Consider the following 22543-nt stretch of genomic DNA (forward strand, 5'->3'; position numbering starts at 1 on the left):
TAATACATTAGTTTTGATATGCTGACTAGGATCTAAATGACACTGATGACAAAAACTGCAAGCACTGCTTTAATTCATGCATACACATAGTTCTTGTAGGAATCTCTCTAAACTACTTGACATTCTGTGCCAGTGAGTTCCATTGAGTAATAACTTTGCATAAAACGTTACTTCATATGTTGGCTTTTAATTTCACTGAACATCCCCTTGTCCTTTTAATGCTGGAGAAAAATAAAATACTTCTGTCACAAGACTTCTTACTGGAACAATTATAAAAATTCACTAAAGAAAAAGTACCTGTCCTCTGTCAGGTAGTAATACAGTTGCGTATTTTCATATAGCCAAAGGAATTATATTCATATCAAAAGAAAAACATTTATCAAAATATTTGCTTTCAGACTTATTTACTGTTTATTATTTTAATTTACATCAGTTACTGCTTGCAAAACTTCCAGGGAAATATTTTTAATTTTTTTTCTCTTTTCCCACTGCATAGTAAATACAGCCTTCTTAGTATTTCAGAAGCATAGTACTATAGAAATGTTAGGGCCTGCTTCTGCTACGAATGAAGTTAATGGGAGAAAACACCAACTGACTTTATCGGGAGTTAGGTCAGGCCCCAGATTTGCAGCTTTTGAAATTTTGTAGTTGAAAATTTTCTGGCTAATCCTCAGAACTGACTACTTCTACAACTATAACATTATTTACAACTTTATTTATATGTACTTCTTTATTACAATATGTAATATCTATGTTCCTTGTAAAGGTTACTATTTTATAGAAATTAGACTGAAGTTATTGCCAATCAACCTTTTAATAAACTTAAGTGGGATGAGTTTCAGAATTTTTCTCAACATACAATTCAGTTTTTATTCCTTCTTGCTATCTCTGAAAACTGCTTAACTACCTTAATTTCAAAGCCTTTTTCAGTGTAATAAAAATGTCCTTTTGGTAGAAGTTTATTGGTCCCATTTCAAATTACGTTCTAAAACATTCTTATACTGATGAGGACTCATTATTTTAGCAATTTATCTGTTTCAACACAGTATATAAAGCCATGCCTCTCAACCAATCAACCTCAGTATAAAAGTGTATGTGAGGTCAAACAGATTGCTCATCAAATCTTTGATCAAGTTGTCTGATGACATATAGACACAAGTGTCTGAATTGTTGCATATGTTGTATAATGTTATCATACAAATTTAAGTATTTCCATTATTGACTGCTGCTTGTGTATTTATATGTTAACTTGCTGGTCATAAAACTGCAACAAAGGACAAGATATACCAATACTGAATTAAGACCTCTAGTTTTGCCTCTCCCAAAATTAAGAAAAATCTGTGTTTTTATGATTGACCAACTCATGATGTTGTGCTTCAAATATACACATATTCCAAAATTAAACTGTGAAGCTAATGTTAAATACTGTGTTGTAACTTTAAATATAACTGACATATTAGAACAGATAGATGGGTAATTATGATAAACTACACAATAGTGCTACTGTAGATAATATAATTTATCAATCCTGTGGTCCCCACCATTCATGCATTTACAGTTTGGGAATACAGTGACTGCAAAGGATAATAATTCATAATGGCTACATTCTCAGTACTTCATGCTAGCTCACTAGACAAAATAAAAAAGGTTAATTGTATAACTGGAAAAATGTAAAATTTTATTCCAAGAAAATTAACAAGCTACACAGGTAAATTTTGGCAAATGCAACTTTATATTGAAATCCACACATCTGTATCTGAAAGAAGGAAAGACTCACAGACTCTAATGTATTTCTAAAACACTAAGAAATCATAGTATATGCTTTCACAAGTTAAAACTTAAATAATTTAAAACAACCAATACACCAAAATGTGCAGAAAATATAAACAAGACTGTGCCTTCAGTAGAATAAATGCTTCACAAATTGTGCAAGATATCATACTAAGGCTGCGGTCTCCCCATGACAGCTGTCTCAAAATATAAACATACATCAACTGCCTGTGTTTCTCAGAACAAACTAGAAAGGGCGGCACACCTAGAAAAAAATCATATAATCCCAGTGATGTGCATATTGATTTTGGGAACCATTGGAGTAAAAAGGAAAAAAGAGGACTAAGTGATCTTTCATGCACTCCCAAACGACTGACCAGAGTTATTGATTCAATTTTCCTTGCTTATTTGCTTCAATGCTAAACAAAATGGAAGATACTAGATAACCCTTTAAGGCAACATGTGTTTATTCTGTATAATTATAACTCTTCAATTATGACTGGATATTGTTGTTAACGTTGCCTAACAGACTGATATCTAGCTTTTTAGAAAATATAAATAAGAGTCTATTAAACTTTATACCAAATCAGCAAAAAACACAGAATACAGTTAAATGTTAGTAATTTCACTGTTAAGGAAAATGGTATTTAGAAAGAGTAATATATTTGGAAAAAAAATTAAATTCGAAATCTGAACAAAAATACTGCTTTGGAATGCTCCTCAAAACTTACTCACAAGGCAAACAGATTTGTAAGTGTGATAATCCAATAATGCATGGCACATCTTTAATCAGTTACAGTACTTGAGTCCCCAGTTTTCAGTCTTTGCAAAATAATAATTGTATGAAATGTTTTAAAGGTCTTCAGATGTCTAAAATTAGTTTTATCAACACATTAACCTCATATCAACTTAATTTATTAAGATGTCCAATGCTAATCTTTCTGATGTTCTTATTTTATGTAGTGATATACACAGCATTTAGCACTGATACTTAGCACCTGCTACTTTCATAATCTAGATTTCAACCACATAAAGGAATTCAGGGCAGTAGTTCAGTCCTTTGTTCTTAATTACAAACCTTCAGCAGTGGTCAGCAGGAACACGTTTAGGTTTAAAACAGGATTAGAGGTGAGCTATTGCAAAGACTGCAGAATGTTGCCCAAATCCTTACAGCTGCTGACATCCCATTCTTGATTTTCTCCTCAAGACATGGCTACAGGCCACAATTGCTTAGCAGAGAATGGTAGTGTTTCACAAGGCTAAAGATTTACAGATGCTCCCTCATATAACACAGTAAGGTTCCCTTGGTAACCTGGATTTTCTGCAGTAAAGAAGGGTTGTGCTGAAACAGCGCCTCAGCTCCCTGTTGGAGAAAATGCAGACAAAAGGATTGATTCCAGCTTGGGCAAAACTCATCCAGACAGCGGCCGTTAGAAATCCCCCAGGTACTACAGGCCCTCTTGCAAAAACTCTCCAGTAACAGGCTACCAAATAGGGACCCCACAAGGTCAGAAAGAGAAATGTCATGATGTAGAACATTCTGCTGATTCTCTTCTCCATTTTGAACTCATCTAAAACCAGTAGCCTCCTCCTGCCCGTGGTGTTCGCATTTTGCCTGATTCCCAACAAGGTTGGAGGTGTGGGACCCCTTCCGAATCCAGCCAGCCAATTAGCAGCTGCTTGACCACTCGCTCCAGGACCATGAAAAGTCCAGTTCTGGCTCACTGCTGCAACAAACTGGACTGGCTTCATTTTCCTGCGATCGTGAACAAAAAATATCAGCTTGAGGTAGACAAGCTGTGTGGCTAGGAGGATAAGGGCAAGAAGAAGCATAAATCCCAAGGAATCATTAGCCCTGAAGGAACGATGCTGGAAAGTGCATTGGTCTTCCTCCCTAATGAACGAGTAGGTGCCCACATCTAAAACTGGGGGGAAAGCCATGGCTACAGAGAGAGTCCAAACCATACAGATAACAGCCAAACAAGTCCAGAAGGTCAGTCTTTTCGTATAAAAACGGTGGTGGGCAATAGCTAAGTATCTTGTGACGCTTATGCAGAATAACATGAAAGCAGTGTGAAAGCAGGACAAAACCCCCAAAAAGGCAATCACCTTGCAAGTAAGAGTCCCATACGTCCAAGTAGAGCCATTTTTCACAGAGGTGAAAACAAATGGGAAACAAATTGCAGATCTGAGGATATCTGAGCAGCAAAGATCCAACAGGAAGTAGTAAGGAGCTCTATGCAAGGTCTTATCTTTGACTAGCAAAATGGAGATCAGAAGGTTACCCACAACACTGACTCCTATTATGAAACCCAGTGAAGTCAGTTTCAGAAAAGCTGTTAAAGGAGAGAGATTTTGTAAAATGTTGTCAGCTGCATGGCTGTAGTTCGCCATAGATGGATGGATGATATGTATATTGCCTCAGTCAAGTCTCATGATCTATATTTAAGAACAAGGAAAAAATAGATCCATACATCTTACTGAAAATGTAATCCACAAACAGAACTGATCTTGTGTCTAGTCATACAGTACATCCTCTTCTTTCTGATTTGTCATGCCATCAAAATATCTGAAAAAAAACGAGCTATCAGTTCTTAAGTTAACACAAAATGATGTCAGAAAGTGCTAACAAAGATGTTAATTTATGGAGAATCAAATGAAGTTGTAAATTTGAGTACTATTGTTTGTTTTTAAAAATCATGAGGCTTTTTTTTTAATATACTTACTCTTTAGTATGATTGATTATTGACAGATTTGGCTTATTACAGTTTCCGACTGACCAATGCCCCTTATATTGGGTAGCACATATAATCCACAGTGAAAGCCTCAGAGATTTTATGAATCAAAAGATTCCCAGTTTGTGAGCCCAAGAGTTAATCACTGACATCTTTTTTAAAAATCCCCAAAGAGCACTGATATTTTGACATTACCTACATTTATTTTATGTCTACTGTATTTGTCAATGTTTTAAGAGGCAGCTGCTATGTTGATACGGATCACACCCAAAGAAAGCCTGCAGAATTTATGTTTTTTAACCCAAGTCACCAAAGCACATTAAGCACAGTGTTAGTTTATGCATATTGTAAGAGAAGCAGCATTCATGATCCCCCTCCCTTCCTTCTATAAACTATAATTTTATCATTTAGGCTTTTAGATAAACAGGTATCCAGACAGTCGATAGCAGTATGCTTTAGGGTGTCGTTCCCCCCCTCCCCCGCTTTAATGCAAATCGTTAAAGCCTCGACATAATTCATAATAAGCAACGGTCAGTGTAAATACTGAGCAAAAATAGGCAACGCAGCCAAGATTTAATGCCCATCCTTTTGGGAGGGCTAGTTTTGGTTATGCTTAGATAAACATATAAATTGATATTTTTTTTTAGCTAATTAGGGCTCCGCGATTCCCACTAATCCTCCCAGTGAATCCTACCGGAACACGTTTCATGCAATAAAATAAAATAAAGAACTGTCTGCTGCTGGGGTTTTTGGGGGTTTGTTTTTCTTTTTTTCTCCCTCCAGAGCCAGGGACAGGAGCCACAGCAGTCATGATCAGGCTCCTCCGTTATTCACACGAAGTGTTTCCTATGCCACCTCGGGTGTACAAAGGATATTCCCACTGAATCCCAGCAAAAATCCTTCCATTCTTACCGTCCACAAAAGAGCCTGATTGCTGCTGTGTAAACAGAGGCTGATCAGATCATGGCATCGTTTTAAAACCATGAAATCAGGCTCCCCCTCCCCCTCCCGCCAGCCCCGCCGCTCCCCCTCCTCCGTGGATCTGTCCCCGCGGCGGCCGGCCCTGCCTCCGCACACACTCCCGCACGCTGCACACCCGGCGCTCGCTGGCACCCTCACACCGCCGCTGACACACACATACACACTCACGGGCACAGCCGCTCCCCCTCGCCCCGCCATGCAGGGCTGGACTGCGCCGCACTGCAAGGCAGCCCGGTGCCGCTGCTTGGCATCAGCCGCATCTGCCGGAGCCGTGCGAGAGCCCCCCGCGGCGGGGAGCTGGGGTGAGCGGAAGAGGCATTGTCTGTGAGCGCTTTCATCATGCCGCTTCTTTGGAAATCACCCCCCAGGCCCGCTCCCTGAGCGGGGGAGCCCTCCCCGCACGCACCTGCAGCCGCGGCAGCCCTCGGCGCCCCCAGCCCTTCTCCTCCTACCTGTTGGTGCCGGAGATCCCCACATGCCAGAGCTGCTGCTTGCCGCCGACCGAGGGCTGCTTTATCCTGGCGGTCTTTTCTATTCTCCTCTGCTGTCTTTCATGCTTCTTTCAATCCTTTTCCTTTTTTCCCTTTTTTTTTTTTTTTTTTTTTTTTTTTTTACCTCGGTACCTTGGCCGAGGATCCAGTCAGTGGCTCTGGCGGCGCATGCTCGCCGCGCCTCCCCCCTGCGCGCCGAGCCCCGTCCTCCCCTGTCGCAGCGCTACAATCTCTCCCAGTAACGCAGCGGCGGCGGCCGTCTCGATGAGGGCACGGCAGCCTCGGCGGCGGCAGCTGCGGCTGTCTCAGTGAGGGCACGGCAACCTCCGCGGCGGCAGCAGCGTCCTCAGTGGTGTTCGGGCAGCCCCGGCGGCAGCAGCAGCCTCCTCAGTGAGGGGAAGGCAGCATCCTCAGTGATGGGAAGGCAGCCTCCTTGGCAGCACGTTCCCATCGCGATGCATAGCCGAGCTGGATTTACTGGCGAGCCTGGGCAAGCCAGTGAGGAAAGGGAGGGGAAAGAATCAGGTCCTGTGCTCCTTGTCTATGCCGCTGGGCTTCCCCTCCCGCCCCATTCGGTTGCAATAGGGGTCTGGAGGCGCCCGCCGCGTTGCGCGTTGCAGGCTGTGTCAGGAGAGGGACCGGGCGGTTTCTTCAGCTGCCGCTGCCTGATCTTTCCGCTCGTGGCTCCTTTTCCTCTCTCCCGATTCCCACCCGGTGAATTCCTTCTTCCTGACCCCCGAGCCAGGCAGGACTCCTTAATAAGTGCCGTTGTTCGTGGAGGGCGCATTCGCCGCGGGGCCGTGAGGACACCGCACCTTCGCCCCCCGCAGCCCGTGGAGCGGCTTCCCGACGCGCAGCCCGAAGCCGGCGCAGAGCCGTCAGCGCTCTCGCTTCATGGCGGCGGGGATGGATCCGATGTTAGCCCGTTCCGTCCGCGGCAGGGCCGGCGTTCCCCCTGGGCGCGCAGGGCGGCAGCGGCGGCCGCCGCGGAGGAGCGCCCGCCCGAACCGGCGGCCGGCGGGGATCGATCCCGAGCCGTCCCGATGATGTCATGCGGGCCGGGGGGCCGAGGCGGCGGCGCTGGGAGGCGGCGGGCTGTGGCCTGGGCCGCCGCAGGGGCCTCCCGCCGGCCCCCGCACCCGCTGGTGCCACCGCTGTAAAACCAGGAGGGAGCGGGAAGGATTTGGATAAGGCTTGAAAGAGCACGTTCCTCCGCCCTCCCGCCTCTTCGGTTTGTGTGGAAGTTTATCCGGGAGAAGTGGGAACGTGAAAGCCGTGCCCCAAGAGTAATTCGCTTTGACTGCAAGGCAGTTGAGGAACAGCTTGTTTTGGGTCGAGAGATTTGGATCCTGAGGAACTTCTTCACTGGGAGCTTCTGTTCAAGGCAGAATAAATCCTTCTGGGGGACAGATTTATGGGGTTGATTCATAATGTGTGTCACATCTATGAGACCGTTAGTAGACTACAGGCATTTTTTAAGGCTGTTGTCAAGTTTGGGTTCTTTTTTTGGCACTTACTAAAAGGCATTGGAATTGGTGGCCAAACCACAAAAGCAACTTCAGTAACAGTCTGACCAGGCCCAGAGGTCTGCAGCCACTGGAAAATACAGTTATTTAAAACCAACATAGCATGTTACTTGTTTCAGCTAAAATTTATTCTTAGGCAGAAAACCCACACAAAGCTCAGGTACCACACAACTTTTTATTTTTTTCTGTTAATGTAATTATGACAACTTCATGTTGGTGCTCATCTTTGGCGTGGTAGGTGTTGGGTGGTTATTAAAGCTACTAGTTCAAGATGCACTTTTCATGTCCCAGTCACCTAAGCTAAGCAGACCTCTCCAGCTATCCTTTTTCTCTTGTTAAATATAGGTACCCACAGTGACATAGACCATGACTTTTAAAGTAATTCTTAAAATGTGAAGGGCAAGTAGCTAAGGCAGCAAGAGCAGGCACTTTAATAGTCTGTCTGTCTAATATAGCAAAGAATTCTCTAAAAGCCATGCATGAAAATGAAACATTTGCAATGCAAGATTAGGAAGATTTATAATATGTGCTACAGGATGACTGTATGGTCATGGTCAGGGCCTATTCTTGCACTCTGATATATGTTTTTTTGTTAAGAGTAAACAATACAATGTGATCATCATTGTAATAAAATAGATTCAGTGCAGTAGGTTTTAACCTTTTCTGTCTGTGCTTTCTTAGAGTTGTCACAGAATTTTATTGCATTATAACATTTTAAAACTTGCTTTCCTTTTAGACCTGTCACAGACTGCTTAGAAGTAATCTGTGGACTTCAGAATTCATTCAGAATTCAACCACCAGTTCAGCATTAATTCGTCATCATAGATGTAACCTGAGAACCAGTGCTCTAATTTTGTTCAACAAAATGTAGACATCCAGACTGAAGTGACAGCTAGTTTTCCGTCATAGTCAATGTCGAAGAAGACATGCATTAGAGAGCAGATCATCTGACTCACAAGTCTAAAAGCCATCCTATGGCTTGAACTTCATTCTTTTATTGTAAGAGTAAAGACAGCCAAGAGAAACCGTTGCTACAAAGTTAGAGATTTCTGGTGGAGTGAGGTATTGCTGTGTTAAGCTGTTGCACCAGGAGCAGGTCACATCCTCCATGGAGGGAAAAAAAATCCAGAAGTCATGGGGTTGGGAATCTGGGAGGCAAAGGCAGATGCTGACAAAGATGGCTCCATGAAGCAAGAACCCGGAAATGAATGTGCAATTGGAAGGTGTGGAGAAGAAGAGATCTGTAACGACAGGTGAAGAGGTCTGTGCTGACTAGTTCTTCAAAACAGCTGTGCTAGAGATATGAAAGGTTCAGAAAAAAAAAAGGGAGGCAGCCCTTGTTTGCAAAGTGAGTGGATTAGGGGTAGCGAAGAAGAATTTCTTGGGGCTTTGGCAAAAGGAAGGATCCTGGATCCTGAATAAATTGCCCACCATACAATATAAGGGGGGCAACACTAAGGGCAATAAGAAGGAGGTTCAAAAACACAGGAGACCTGTGTCCCATACAGGCATCTCAGAAGAAAGAAGTGTTTACTCTCAGGGAAGTAAATATCTTTCCCTACCTTTTCTGTTTGTTAGTTTGGGGTTTTTTGTTTGTTTGCTTGTTTGTTTTACTTACATACTGCTGTTTCCCAAGAAGGAAGGGTAAAGGGAGAGAGTGTAAGAGAAGTGTGAGTAAAGCATACACAAGAGTGTTGATGTGCCTATTAGAGCTATCAGCACACTGATCAGAGCTTTCAGGAGAAAATGAGAGACCCAAGATTATTTCCCTGATTTTCTGAATTAGATCAAAGATGCGAACCATCGCCAGGTTTGGACAACTCTGCTGCAAAGTTCTTGACGGTTATGGTACGGAGCTCTTTCATTTAGTCCTGTTGGAGTTATTTAATAATCATGGTCAAGAAAGTAACTGGTGAAATACTCAGCTTTGTTGCTGATGACTGAGGATCCTGTATTCCAGTTGTTTATTTTTTTTCCAATTTAAATACTGTTTAAGAATGATCAAGGAGCTGTGTCATGTGAATTGGATGCACTAGGTCCATTCACAGATCAAGATCATCTTATTGGAGAGCCCTACTTTGATATTCTCAGTCTTTGGCATAATCTGCAGATCTGGGCAGCTCATTCCCATGAGGTGGTAGTGATGCTTAGGTGCATGTGGCCAAGGTGCCAGGAATTTGGGTTCTGGGGTGGGGGACAGGAGAATACAGAAGAATTTTGTTGACGTGTAAGTGGCATTTGGGGTACTTGCCACCTGATTTCTTTTGAGGATATGTGCCCTGAAACCCTATACCACGATTGTGAGCCAGGTGAGGATGCAGGGTGATTCTCATTGTTTTGAACTTTTTCCTCAGAATGGGAGAGGTTTCTGAGAAGTCTGACACAGAGAAATTTCACTAATAGAGTCTGAGGTAGAGATAGGGCTAGAAGACAGGCTAGCGATGACAAGTAACTATTAGTTGAAAAGATGAGGTGAGATATTGGCCTCACCAAGGTCAGTAACATCTCTCAACTATTTCAGTGGGATGAGGATTTCAGCACGGGACCAGAAGTTGTGAATACCTAAACATAAAGTATTCATGTCCCTTTTGTCTTGACCATTTCAGTAACTAATGTGTTTACACACTGTCTTGAAGTTTGTATATATGCAATGTCAATCCAGTCTGCATAATGCAAACTCTGAAGCATTGTAGGTTTTCCACATTTCTGCAAAACAGGAGAGATAATCTGCAAGGTGTGCCCACTCCTGTGCAGAGGCCAGCACAAGATTTATTGCTTAAGAGACTATGATTGATGCTATCAAAGTACATCCTTTTCAAAGGGCTCAAGGAATTCTTCCAAGAGAAATTTCTTGCCCGTGCAGTAGATTTGTGCAACTTTGGAGTAGTATTTAAGTAGGACTTGTATAACATGAAGACCTGTGCAGGACCCCTGCACAATAGAGAATTTCACCTGCAATATATTTGGTTCCTGTCCTTGGTAAATTGTTTACAGAGCAAAGACATTTGTTGGCAGTGTCTGCCTCCTGGGTTGGCTCTCAGCACAGATGTATATTTCACCCATACTGAAAATCTCTCTAGTGGTCTCCACTCAGTGATGCGTGTTTTCACCTATAACAAAATTATGTTCATGTGACTAGAACAATTCTTATGGATAATAATTGTATTTTTTTAATGTTAATATTCAGCCAGATCCTCAGATGTTTTATAAATATTTCTCAAGAACACAATTCAGTATGTTAAAAAAATATTTCATAATTACCTTTTGATACTTAATTTTTATTCTTAAAAATAGATCTATGTTGCATGTTTACACAGGGGTAAATTAAGGTTTAAGTACAAATACGCATATGCTTATTAGCTGAGCATATGAAAAAGGCTTTGTCCTTCAGAGGAAAACTTCTCTATGTTTCTCTAATGGGAGTGAGGCACCAATATGCTTCTGAAAATCCCTTTAGATACTTTCCTGTATCCTCAAGCTTTTAAACACCTTTTACGAGTTTGTTCATTAGGACTACCTTTGAAAGACTGGACACGTGTTTTGCATCTGTTTTGTAGATACAGTGTTAAACTGTTGTGCAATTTAGGTAGTGTGGACTTGACTTCACTTGCATATCAGGTAGTTAGAAATGCAAATGAACTTAACTGTAGCCATGAGTAATTATCAATGTTAAATTGCACTGCTAATTACTTGTGCCTGGAAAAAGATAAGATAAATTTTTAAATTGCTGGACTTCACAAATGGTGGTTTTACATATATAATTTAGAGGGGAAAAGAGAAAAGAGAGTGTTAGAGAGTCAAGTGTCCATATGTGGTCTCTGTTGTTTGTGCACCATATATATGTTGTCCTGTGCTGAAAAATTATCAAAGTGCTTGCTTTCACAGCCAAGGAGGAGTGATAACGATTCACTTAAAAGAGACAGAGCCAGTCACATCTACAGAGATGCAAATCGGTGACTGAGCTCCACAGAAGGAAAAAAACCAAGGAACTTAACAGTATCTGAAGTAGTAGTTCCAAGTAGATACATTTGTTGAGATAATATTTTTGAATGGTTGAGAATAGTTGAGACTATTTCTCTAATATTGTTATCTTGGATCTCTTGATATAAATCATATTTATAAATAATGTAATATTCAAAATTTAATCTTTGATTTGTTTAGCTCAAGTTTTGGGTTGTTTCATTGGTTTTTTTTGGTTGTTTTTTTTTTAATAGCAGAGGGTAAGCACTGCCTTGTATTCCTGTATAACAAATCTTTTAATGTGAATTATTCTGAACTTGCAGTGTTGTTAGTGGGAACTATTGAAATTCTTATTCTAGTTTTTAGTTAATATGGGCAGCACTGTAGAAACACCTCAGTAACAGTCTACACCTCAGTTCAGTGTCTGAACTACTGACCTCAGAAGGACGCTTACTGTTATTGCCTGCATGCCTTGGGAGGAGAAGGAAACTCTTGTCAGAATGTCAAGAGAATGTAAACCAAGCTTATTGAAGTTCCTGCTATATCCACTTTCTCCACCCTCTTTCTATGCCAGAAAACCTGTTGGTGCTTTGGTAATTGAATGTGCAACAGGAAAGAAAATACTTTCTTCTTTCTTCATAACAAAAAATAAAATACCATTCGTTACAAATCTTGTAGATGGGACTTTTGTTGAAGCATACACACAGACACAGGGAATAATCTTACAGAAATAGTGATTCATTTGTTTAATGTATTTTCATCTGCAGTTTAATTATTCGCATTCATTGTACATTTTTTAGTATAAACTACATTACAATATGTCTTTCAACTACTTTAAATACATTCCATTTGCTGATTTGTTTTTCCCTGCACAACATCCAGTAATGTGAATAAATCACACTGTTACAATTCAGCAACCGAAATAGTTGAAAGGAGCGATGCTGAACACAGTTAAGAGTTGATGACTAAATTACTGTGGCTGAAAGGCATGATTTTTGCATGAGGCTTATCTAACCAAAAATATGAAAGCAATCTGGTGAAAAACAGGTAGAAAGTTTTTCAGAGTTTCAAAGTTGAATGGGAAGTGCTGACTCAGGGCCATGCTAATGACTTGCTGGTTCTGATGCATAGCTAAGCAGTCTTGGCTTCTTTGGTTGACTCTCGTTCTCAAGTCTTACCTTCTGACACTGTATCAATCACGTTTGGATAGAAGGGGAGCACTTCCACACAGGATTTCCAGCCAGTGCAGATCAGCACCTCAGGACCACTAAGATAGAAAGCTCTGTTAAGTTACTGCGGTGTGGGATCCGTTACTGTGATTTTAGAAGCTTTAGAGAGCTTGTAGATTTTCTTTTTTGAAGTGTTTTATTTGTGTTGTTTGTGCACCTCACCCCTTTTCAGATACTATGTTTTATACTCCTTTTGTCTATGCTATTTTAACATTTGATTTTTCAATAAAATGCTTTTTCACAGACTATGAAATGCTCCTAGTTTACGTTGCTAAATGGAAATTCAAGTCTTGAAATCAGCTAACCCTGCTGAAGCACACAGCAGCTCTGCAGTGTCATGGTCATTAACAGTGTCAATCACAGCATTCAGGAACACTTTTTTCCTATCACCATTACAGGCGCCAGTGGAACACCATGGAACAAAATGAATGGGGTTAGTGACATTACAGTACAGAATACTTGCTTTGAGAGAGAAACCTGAAAAGGCTTGAAAGACAGGGGAAGGATGACTTCTTCCAGCTGAGCTGCATCCAATATTAAACATAGACAGCCTCATGTATGAGATGCACATTTACCAGTCATGTAAACCTACTCTATCCCAAGCTCTTTCACAGTTTTCCAGCATGTATGGATGTGTGCAGAATGCTTCTTTGTCAGGCTGAGGGGCCTGCTGGGGTGGCGGGTATTGCTCCCATCTCTTTTAGTGCTATTGGCTCACTAGAGATCATTAGGATGTGGCTGGGGCTTAATGAAAGGAGTGATAATGGTTCATTATTTTTTGTATACTTTCTGTCATGAAGCTATATAACGCCTAAGTGAATTTATGTACATTTCCTTTCCTTCACTGCCTTTGAAACCTAGAGGCTGATTTTAGTGAAGTCTGATAGGTGAGAAGAGAGGTCTCAGAGGCAGGCGAGGTTCCGATAAATTTTGTGAATGTGGGTGTTGGCTGCTTGTCCTAGAGTTTGCCTTTTTGCCTTGGCTGGCCACCATTTTCAGGATGGCCACCACTCCCTAAGGACCCTGGTCTGTAACTGAGGCTTCAGCATGCAGTGATTCATCTGCTGGTCAAAACTGGTCATGGCCTGGAGTCTTAATCTCTTTCCAGTCTGAACTCTTTGTGAGCAGGCTTGGCTGAGCTGAGCTGTGGAGATGAACAGGACACTGGATATGGCACCATGGTTTCTGTATCCAGGGCAGAATGGCAAGAAGCAAAGACCATGCTGGCAGGCTACACACATTCTATTGGCCAGTTCATATCAAACCAATGAACAGCCACACTGCTGAGCTCCTCCTGGTCTCTGCTGCAGTTACTGCTCCATTTCTTCCTGTGCTCACAGAACTATTTGCATGACTATTATTAGTGCGTAGGGATATATATCAAATTAATCACTTTTGTAGAGCTGACATATATAAATACTTCCATTTTCTTCAATCTTTAAGGTCAGGTTAGAGGTGAAACATAGAATGGACAGTATGTTGTAGGATTAGAGATTCTGTTTGGCAATAGAATTTTCTATTTCTAGCAATATATTGAGAGGGGATTTAAAAATAATAGGATAAAATAGTATAACTGTCACTGACAGCTTTCAAAGAACTTTTAGGCTATGCTTAGGGACAAAAATTAACAGTGTTAATGTAAGAAATACTTATTTTTTGCTGATATGACCAGTTTTCATCTAGGCATTAGCCTTCCTACAGATTTATGGTTCAAATTTTATTTTAATTTAATACATAGAGTGTAACTATTTTATATATATATGTATACATATATATAAATATATATATGTATATATGTAGTGTGTATATATATATGCTACAGCGCAATGACTCTGGATTGATTTAAAGCTCTGTAAAGAAAATATGACTTGTTTAAAGAGGTATACTGCTGAACGCTTTTGAATGCATAAGATTGAGAAAATGGAGAGTCAAATCTGCAATGTCTGAGACAAAGAGTGAACATTGGTTTTGCAAGTAACCACCATGAATATATGTTCTACTAGAGAGCTTCCGATCTTATTATCCAGAAAGTGAAAATAGTCTTGGATATTTGTGTGTCAGCTTAGCTGTTATCTGTTCACTGCAACTAATTTGATACCTAGAACCTAATGCCATGGTCCCATTTTGTCAGTTTGTTGGATATTAAACATGAAATGTTCTCATTTATATGTAGAACAAGGAGAAATAATTTTAAGTTTAATACTTGCAAGGATGCAGAGAACAGTTCTCTCTCAGTAAACTGTTTTAAGAAACACAACAGTTTGAATTCTGCAGATACTATCAGAACAGTACTGTGAGGGCACAGTAGGAGGAACTGCATGAATGCAGCTCTGATGCAACTGTAAAACTATAAATATAAATTTATTACTGCATTGCCTGTTTCATGGAGGTATGAAAGAATGGATGTTTTATTTGAAATGTCACCTACAAAACTAGTCAAGCCTAATGTTAAAAAATGGCAGTATCTTTTGCTTGATTGAACTAGTATTTGCATATAGTCAGGCAATGTTTGAGTGTGGTATTTAAAGAAAAGGGTGAAAAATTGAGCCGAAACAGTGTTGCACTGTACTAGATAAGACAGTCCGCTGGCAGGAGAAACACATGTGATCTGGTCCCAGATAACTAGATTGTTTAGTGCTGATTTTGCTTTGTTTTCTGGTTGACTACAAAATGTCAGGCCATGGAGCAGGGACCAGGACTTAAATCTTGCCATAAGAGGCAGGTTTCCTAAGTAGCAGGCAAGGGAGTCCATCTCTCTTGCCCACATCCCACCCTCCCTGTGTCATTGCTCTTGCATTTTTACATATAGAGGGTCCAAGATAAACAGGAGACCATGCTTTCCAGGATTGTATTGCCTAGTACTCCAGGCAACTTTTTTTGGAGGTGGCAGACTGGGCTTCAATTCCAGATCTTCTATTTTGTGTGATGTAACTCCTAGGTTGATATGGAAAAGCTGGACTTCCTACAGCACTTGTACATTCACTGTGCTCAGCACTGCTGCTGATGCACCTTACCTGAGCACATCACTCAGATCAGACTTTTGTAAGGACATTGCTGGGAGTGAGATATTTAGGTTATGCTCTGTCTCACGTCTGGATTGCAGAGATTCTGCACTTCACACTCTTGGGCAGTTCTGCACATGAATGGAAAGCTTGCAACCTCAGGTCTAAAGTGTAAATGTCAATTGAAAAGTGAGCACTGATAAGTCTTGCTGTTGCTGCACTGAGGGATTTCTGGGTCCTTTTTTGGAGGTTTTACATCCTAAATTCTGTTCAAGTCATGTTTTAGATATTTAAACCATGAAACTACTTTAAACTCTTACAGTTCCTCACTACATAATTTTATTAAGCCTCACTGAACTTATTCTCCATTATTAAATCAAAATGTACAAATAAGAGATCTAAATAACAGTAATCTGCTTTTCCTAATCTGAGATATGTAATTGGACAAAAAAGCACTCTTTTAATGATTCAACACTGTTCCTCACAGTAAAATACCAGCAGTAGCCAAGTAAAACATACTCTTGTGTAATTCTATGCTACATTGTAAATTTGGTATTAATGTAACACTTCAAAAGCTAACAGAACTTTTAGTTGATATACTGTATCTCTCTATTTGTACAATTTCTTTTCATAAATATGCATGCATAACAAAACTGTGGCAATTTGAGGAATTTATGTAAAACTTATGAATTCTCTTTGATATCACGGGTCCTCAAGATAAACCAGTTTCAACCTGCACGCTCTATATTGAAAATAGAGCAGTTCTTTCTTTTTTTCCTAATGTTTTTATCGCATTGAATTTTCAAAGGACATTGTCACAAGGCCAACCATAATGAACATAATGAAATGCTGACAATCTGAAATAAAATGGAAGACCTTGAGACAAGAAAATCTGGCAATTGGTCAGAATGATTTACTTGCCCAAGTGGCTTAGTTACCAAAACATGGATCACATCTTGGGAAAACTTGGTGATGCTGAAAGAGAATTAAAAGCTAAAAAAGAGAAGGTAACTTAGTAGCCATTCTGGAGTAAGATAGAAGAAATCAGAAGAAAAAACTGGCTGCAGGAATGTAAGAAGTTATTTTCTGGTGTCACACCCAGACAGAGGCAATTGAGAACACAGAATTAATGAAATTGCAAGGCTAGATTCAAATTCACTTTTGACCAATTTAGACAATAGTTAGATAATAAATGAAGCTGGGATAGCCTTCAGTGGACACAGAGAGAAGTTGGAGAGAGCAAAACTAAAGGTTTTAATTATGAAACTTTCAGACTTCTGCTTCACTTGGCAGTCTTGAAATACAATTATGAACCTACTGAAACCAAAACTATTTTAAGGTGAAGTAGGTTTTCAGTCTTTAAACTCTCTAACCTTTCCTTAAAAATCTGTAAGCTGGGAGTATGGTTATTCAGATATGGCTCCTAGTGAACAGATACGGTTAGGTATCTTTCAAAAAAGAAAATAAAGCTAATAGTTTTTTTTTTTAATGTAAAAACCCTACATGTTTAATTATGTCTGGTTTTTGAAATTAAAAAATACAATAATAATAATAGGATGAATAATTACTGGTACTAAGAATATGTTGAGATTTTAACATTGGACTTCCAAGTGCTGAAGTGAAGAAAGAGATACAAGTCTAGTAGACTTTGACTCAGCATTATGGTTTAGGGCTTAGGTATTCTGTAATGTGAATAAAACGGCATTATATAGCACTTTTAAGAAAGGATTTATGAAGTCTACCAGGGGATGGTGAAAGATTTGTTCTGGTCTGTTCAGTATGAACATCCGAGAAGGAATTTTTGGAACTAGTGTAGGTTTCTATTATTTCTGTGGTAAGTTTAGAGAAACATATGTACTAATAAAACTCTTTACAAATGTACCAGTTCTATAAAAGCTACACATTTCTCAGCCTTTGTAATAAGACCAGAAATAGTTACTGTAAGCAGGTGGCAGGGATCAACTGTTTCAAAAAATGAAAGACACAGTCTTTCACTCATGAGGTTTATTTCCTTGGTATTTATTTCTTGTGAAACCAGAGTGCAGCTTTTGAAGCACAGGACAAAGGGAAAGTGGGTTTTCATCACCAGATAATGAGAAAACAAAAACTCAGTGCTGAAAGAGGACATGGAACTCTTATGGAGCAAATTGCTCACCTACTACTGCATGAAAGAGAGTGTATTTAAGGTATGTCTGTCAGAGCCTCTTTGCCCTGTTTCTATGACATTTATTTCCCAAGGCCCATATTTAATACCAAATCAGGTAATTTTCATTGTCCTGAGTTACGACAGTTGACATTATGATATATTAAGGCAGGAGTCTGACAACTATTATGTACAGCCAATTTCAGATTATTTTGGTAGTGTGCATAAAGTGATCACATGATCTACATTCACTATTCAAAGGTCAGTATTCCTTTGGAAGTGGAAAAGATTTTAATTCTTAATTCCTACTAAAGGTATTGGGAGTTAAGCAGAGAAACCTCTGGCAAAACCCATAAAAGTTCAGATTTCTAGTGCTTTACATTTCTATCTACAGCTATAATAATTTCCTTGCTGGCCCTTCTGAAATTGAGAACATGTAATCCTTTTTACTGGGATTTCAGTGTTACTTCTGGACAGGCAAAGAAAATTTATGACATTCTCATTTAATACACAGATCCTCATGTAGACTAGGTGAGGGGAGTTCTTCAGGAACAGTTTGACACAGACACAAAACAGATTGCTCTTATTACTAAAGTAATAAGAACAAGAAGGCAGAAAGATAAGCAGATGTACATCAGATGTGTGCAGCACACATACATTTAAAGTGTGTGAGGAGGCACTTTATATTAGTATGGTGTCCTTGAGAGTGGGCTGTCTGGTGGATTTCCCTTTGCCTTGGCTGATAAATTTGGGGTTGGGGGGGCAAAACAATGGACTCTAAGTTGAATACACTAGTTCCGATGTGTATTTGTGGAATAAGAATATTTTGGGGAGAATATTTTTTTCTAATATTTATTAAGATGTAGGTCAAATAATTTATTGGTAGCAGACTGAGAGAAAAAAAAAGAATCTATTTTAAGAACCAATTTAGATTTTCACATAAATGGAAATCAAAAATAATTCTACTGCATTACACCGAATTATAAGGGCTGGTGCAAGGTCAGAATGAAGCCTCTTGTGTTTTCTGTTCAGAATGAATTTAAATCAGGATGACTGCACTGATTTCAGCAACTTCAGGCAGTTTTTTAGCCAGATGAAAATTTGGTATTCAGTTATCACAATAAATAATTCAGCTAATATTTTTCTAAGGAAAAAGATGGGGATGGAGTCTAATGTGTCTGCAGTTCCCCATGAGCACCATCTTGTGCAAGGTGCACTTCTGGTCAAATGACAGTGACCTCTCCATCCTATCAGCATAACTACTGCAACCAAACCTGTATTTTGTCTTTGACCTTGTCTTAAATTACCACTGATGCCAATGGGAACTCCATGTGCAACAAAGTTTTTTATTCTGGTTCTCAAATCTTAATATTTTCAAAATGTTGACTTGGGCAGGAGTTGACGTAATTCGCATTTAGGGCTTCGCACTGAAGCACTTGAATTCCATGTGGAGTACAGTACTAGCCCCATAAACCCATGTCTAAAAATCCCACTCTGAAAAGAGGATTACTGAACATGTGCTATATTTGCTCCCTTTTTTCCATAACCTTTTAATGCCTCAGGGACTGAGTTTCAGTAGACGCAGTGGGAGAATCCTGGTACATCTGGTTTCCCTGTGGTCTTACATGATGACTGAACAGCCTCACAGCTTTTGCAGTCAGGTTCCCTATGGGCTCACACTGTGATTAGATTTGTTCACCACAAATATATCCTTGTTTGCCATAAAGATACAAGTGAATTGAGCTTTTGTTTATGCATCCTATTTACAACTAGGACTTCATAGAATCATACAGTAAATTAGGTTGGAAAGGACCTCTGGAGGTCACCTTGTACATTTCTTGGCTAAGTCTCTTCCCAAAGATGATTTCTTTTTCCCCTTTTGTGGATCAACAATTTGGAAATATCCTTTCAGCTGACAGTGTCCTCTGCTTTTCTGCTTCTCCAGGATGGACTAATCCCAGCTCACACAGATACCACATTTTAAAATATTGTATACAGGGTATTTAAAAATTAAAGTGTACCAACAAAACTAAATTTTGCAATGTGAAATCTGGCATGTAAGAATGTTAAAAATACATAAGCCACACAGGTATTCCTGAATGTCTAAACAAATAGGTCATCACCTATCTGGCTTTTGTCACAGGAGGAGATGACTCCATGGAGCGAGAGAGTATCAGTGGCCTGGGCATGCATTTGGCACCCAGAGAGACACAGCTGTCTGTCACTTCCCAGGAAGGATTTGAGGTTAGCTAGCAACCCATGCTTCAGGACATCCTGCTGCCATAACCCTGGCATGGGGGATGGTTCTGGCAAAGTTATGTGGGATGCAGAAGACACAGTTTGGTCATCCCTTTAGGAGAGCTTGATTTCAGTTTAGGACAATAAATTTTTTTGAGCTGACTTCATTGAGATTCTCACCAAGGCCATATTTATTATTAGATAACACTGACTTGTTCTTGGAAAAGCACTTTTGGCCTATTTTTAATGTAAAGTATTTTTTTGGATTTATGTTTTCTTTTTGCGAATACAATAAAATGAAAAACATGGCTCTGTGACATTTATTGCTGAATACTCATTTCTTATTGGTAACAGCTCCAGATATACAATCAACAACTTTAATCTTTATGAAGAGATGAGAAGTTACTTAAGTAGGGCCCGTTGTAATATTACTTTTTATGAAAAAGGACTTTTTTTTTTAAGTAGATATAGACTACTTTATAGATTATATACTGTCTGCAATTATCAGATAGACTTTTGGAAGTTGGCCACAAATGGCCTTTCTGAAAAGATTAAATTTTAAAAGAGACCTAATTTTTCCTTGCTATTCATGCAGACACTGAAATAAATCTATGCTTTTGAGGAAAAACGAATCAACATGGCTTCAGCTGATTCTCCAGGTCATTTGAAAAGATTCAAATAAAATTTAAAACTGCTACCATGAGACTTATGAATCATGTTAGGTTAAATTCTGAGAACTAAGTGCAGGTATTGAACATGTAATTTCCATAGCCATATCAGTTCAGAAATAGGTTGGCAGAAAATGTCCTTGAACAGTTCTAGAATTAAAGACATTCTCATTTCACAGGTAACTCATAAAATGGAAAGCAAACATATTTTCATAAAAGTGACAATTTTCTTCACTTCAATTCTCCCAAGATTAAAAGTGTTCGTGTTTTAGGACTTGCTTTTCTGTGAAAGGGTAGAAAAGGGACATGCAGTTGTACTATTTATTATTAGCATCATCGCAGTGTGTGCAAAATGCTGCACAAACAGAAGAAGAGAGAAACAGAAGAAAAAGACAGACCTTTCTCTTCTAAGTTTTACAGGACTGTGTTGTTCCATAGTATTTTAACTTTATTCAGGAAAAGAAGGTAATCATCTTGCTTTTATATTTGCCAAGTGTAGAGTAGCAGTACGAAAATGTATGCAAAATTTTAGTGCCTTGAATGAATGGCAGCTGAGAAAGCTGCTGGTACTGTTGGTTCCAGCTGAAAATTCCAAGGCAATGACTAGTGAGGAGGAACACAGACAATATAGGAAGGCTGAAGGAGAACACAAACTTTGACCTAACCCAGCAGCAAGCCGTAATTTTCTGCAATAGTGTTCTTAGGGACACCGTTCTCTCTTCCACACCTCTAATGTTTGCAACTCCTAGGTCTGATGGAGGGCACTCTGCTTTCAGGCTTTCACTTACGCTGTGTAGTAAACCCTCAGCAAATTTGCTGATGTCTCTAAGATGGTGCAGATGACACACAAGAGGAAAGGGATGCCATCCAGAGGAACCTTGGCAGGCTGGAGAAGTAGGCCTCAGTGAACAACCTCATGAAGTTCAACAAAGCGAAATGCGAGATCCTACACCTGGATCGTGGCAATCCCGGACGCACCTACAGGTTGGGCAGAGAGGTGATTGAGAGCAGCCCTGAGGAGAAAGACTTAGGAATAATGGTTAATAAAAAACTCAACATGAGCTGGCAGTGTGCATTCACAGCCCAGAAAGCCAAGTATCTCCTGAGTTTCATCAAAAGGAGGGTGGCCAGCAGGTCAAAAGAGGTGATTCTTGCCCTCTGCTCTTGTGAGACCCCACTTGGAGTGCTGTATATGGTTCTGGTGTCCCCAGCATAAGGACACAGAATTGTTGGAGCAAGTCCAGAGAAGGGCCACAAAGTTGCTAAGAGGACTGGCTCACCTCCCATGCAAAAACAGGCTGATAAAGTTGGAGCTGTTACAGCCTGGAGAAGGCTACATGGAGACCTCATAGCAACCTTCCAGTATCTGAAGGGGGCCTATAGGGAAGCTGGAGAGGGACTCTTCATCAGGAATTGTAGTGATAGGACAAGGAATAACAAATTAAAAGAGGGGGAATTTTTGCACTGTAGGAAGAAGTTTTGCACTGTAGGGGTGGTTAGACATTGGAACAGGTTGCCCAGAGAGGTTGTGGATGCCCCAACCCTGGCAGTGTCCAAAGCCAGGCTGAATAAGGCCTTGAGCAACCTGGTCTATTGGGAAATGCCCCTGATCATGGCAGGGTTGGGACTAGATGATCTTTAAGGTCCATTCCAACCTCTTAACATTCTATGATTCTACGATTATACAGGTCTCTTTGTTAAGCAGTCTAAGGGACATTTTGTATTGCTTTTCTCATGAAAATCTCTGTTTCGATCTGATCAGATGAATGATCCAGAAACAAAAGGCTCTGTTGACTGTCT

General features: G+C 40.1%; 1 protein-coding gene across 3 annotated transcripts; it reads right to left on the reverse strand.

Moving 5' to 3' along the window:
- Positions 1 to 387: 387 nt before the first annotated feature.
- GPR85 (G protein-coupled receptor 85) lies at positions 388 to 6049 on the reverse strand. Of its 3 annotated transcripts, none has more exons than XM_027721234.2 (2): positions 5939 to 6049; positions 388 to 4339 (listed from the first exon to the last, which is right to left on the reverse strand). In XM_027721234.2, the coding sequence occupies exon 2, from the start codon at positions 4162 to 4164 to the stop codon at positions 3052 to 3054; it is 1113 nt and encodes a 370-aa protein (XP_027577035.1). In that variant the 5' UTR covers positions 4165 to 4339; positions 5939 to 6049; the 3' UTR covers positions 388 to 3051. The 3 variants fall into 3 exon arrangements, with proteins under 3 accessions (XP_027577035.1, XP_027577037.1, XP_027577036.1); XM_027721236.2 differs by lacking the exon at positions 5939 to 6049 and adding an exon at positions 5655 to 5917; XM_027721235.2 differs by lacking the exon at positions 5939 to 6049 and adding an exon at positions 5418 to 5495.
- Positions 6050 to 22543: the final 16494 nt, after the last annotated feature.

This window comes from Pipra filicauda, unplaced genomic scaffold (genome assembly GCF_003945595.2).
Source record: "Pipra filicauda isolate LSUMZ 115617 unplaced genomic scaffold, ASM394559v2 scaffold40_size4127951_pilon, whole genome shotgun sequence".
Classification (NCBI taxonomy): domain Eukaryota; kingdom Metazoa; phylum Chordata; class Aves; order Passeriformes; family Pipridae; genus Pipra; species Pipra filicauda.

What these genes read in the sequence shown, in the direction of transcription:
- GPR85 (XM_027721234.2), bottom strand. Translation starts at nt 4,164, where the DNA reads ATGGCGAACTACAGCCATGCAGCTGACAACATTTTACAAAATCTCTCT.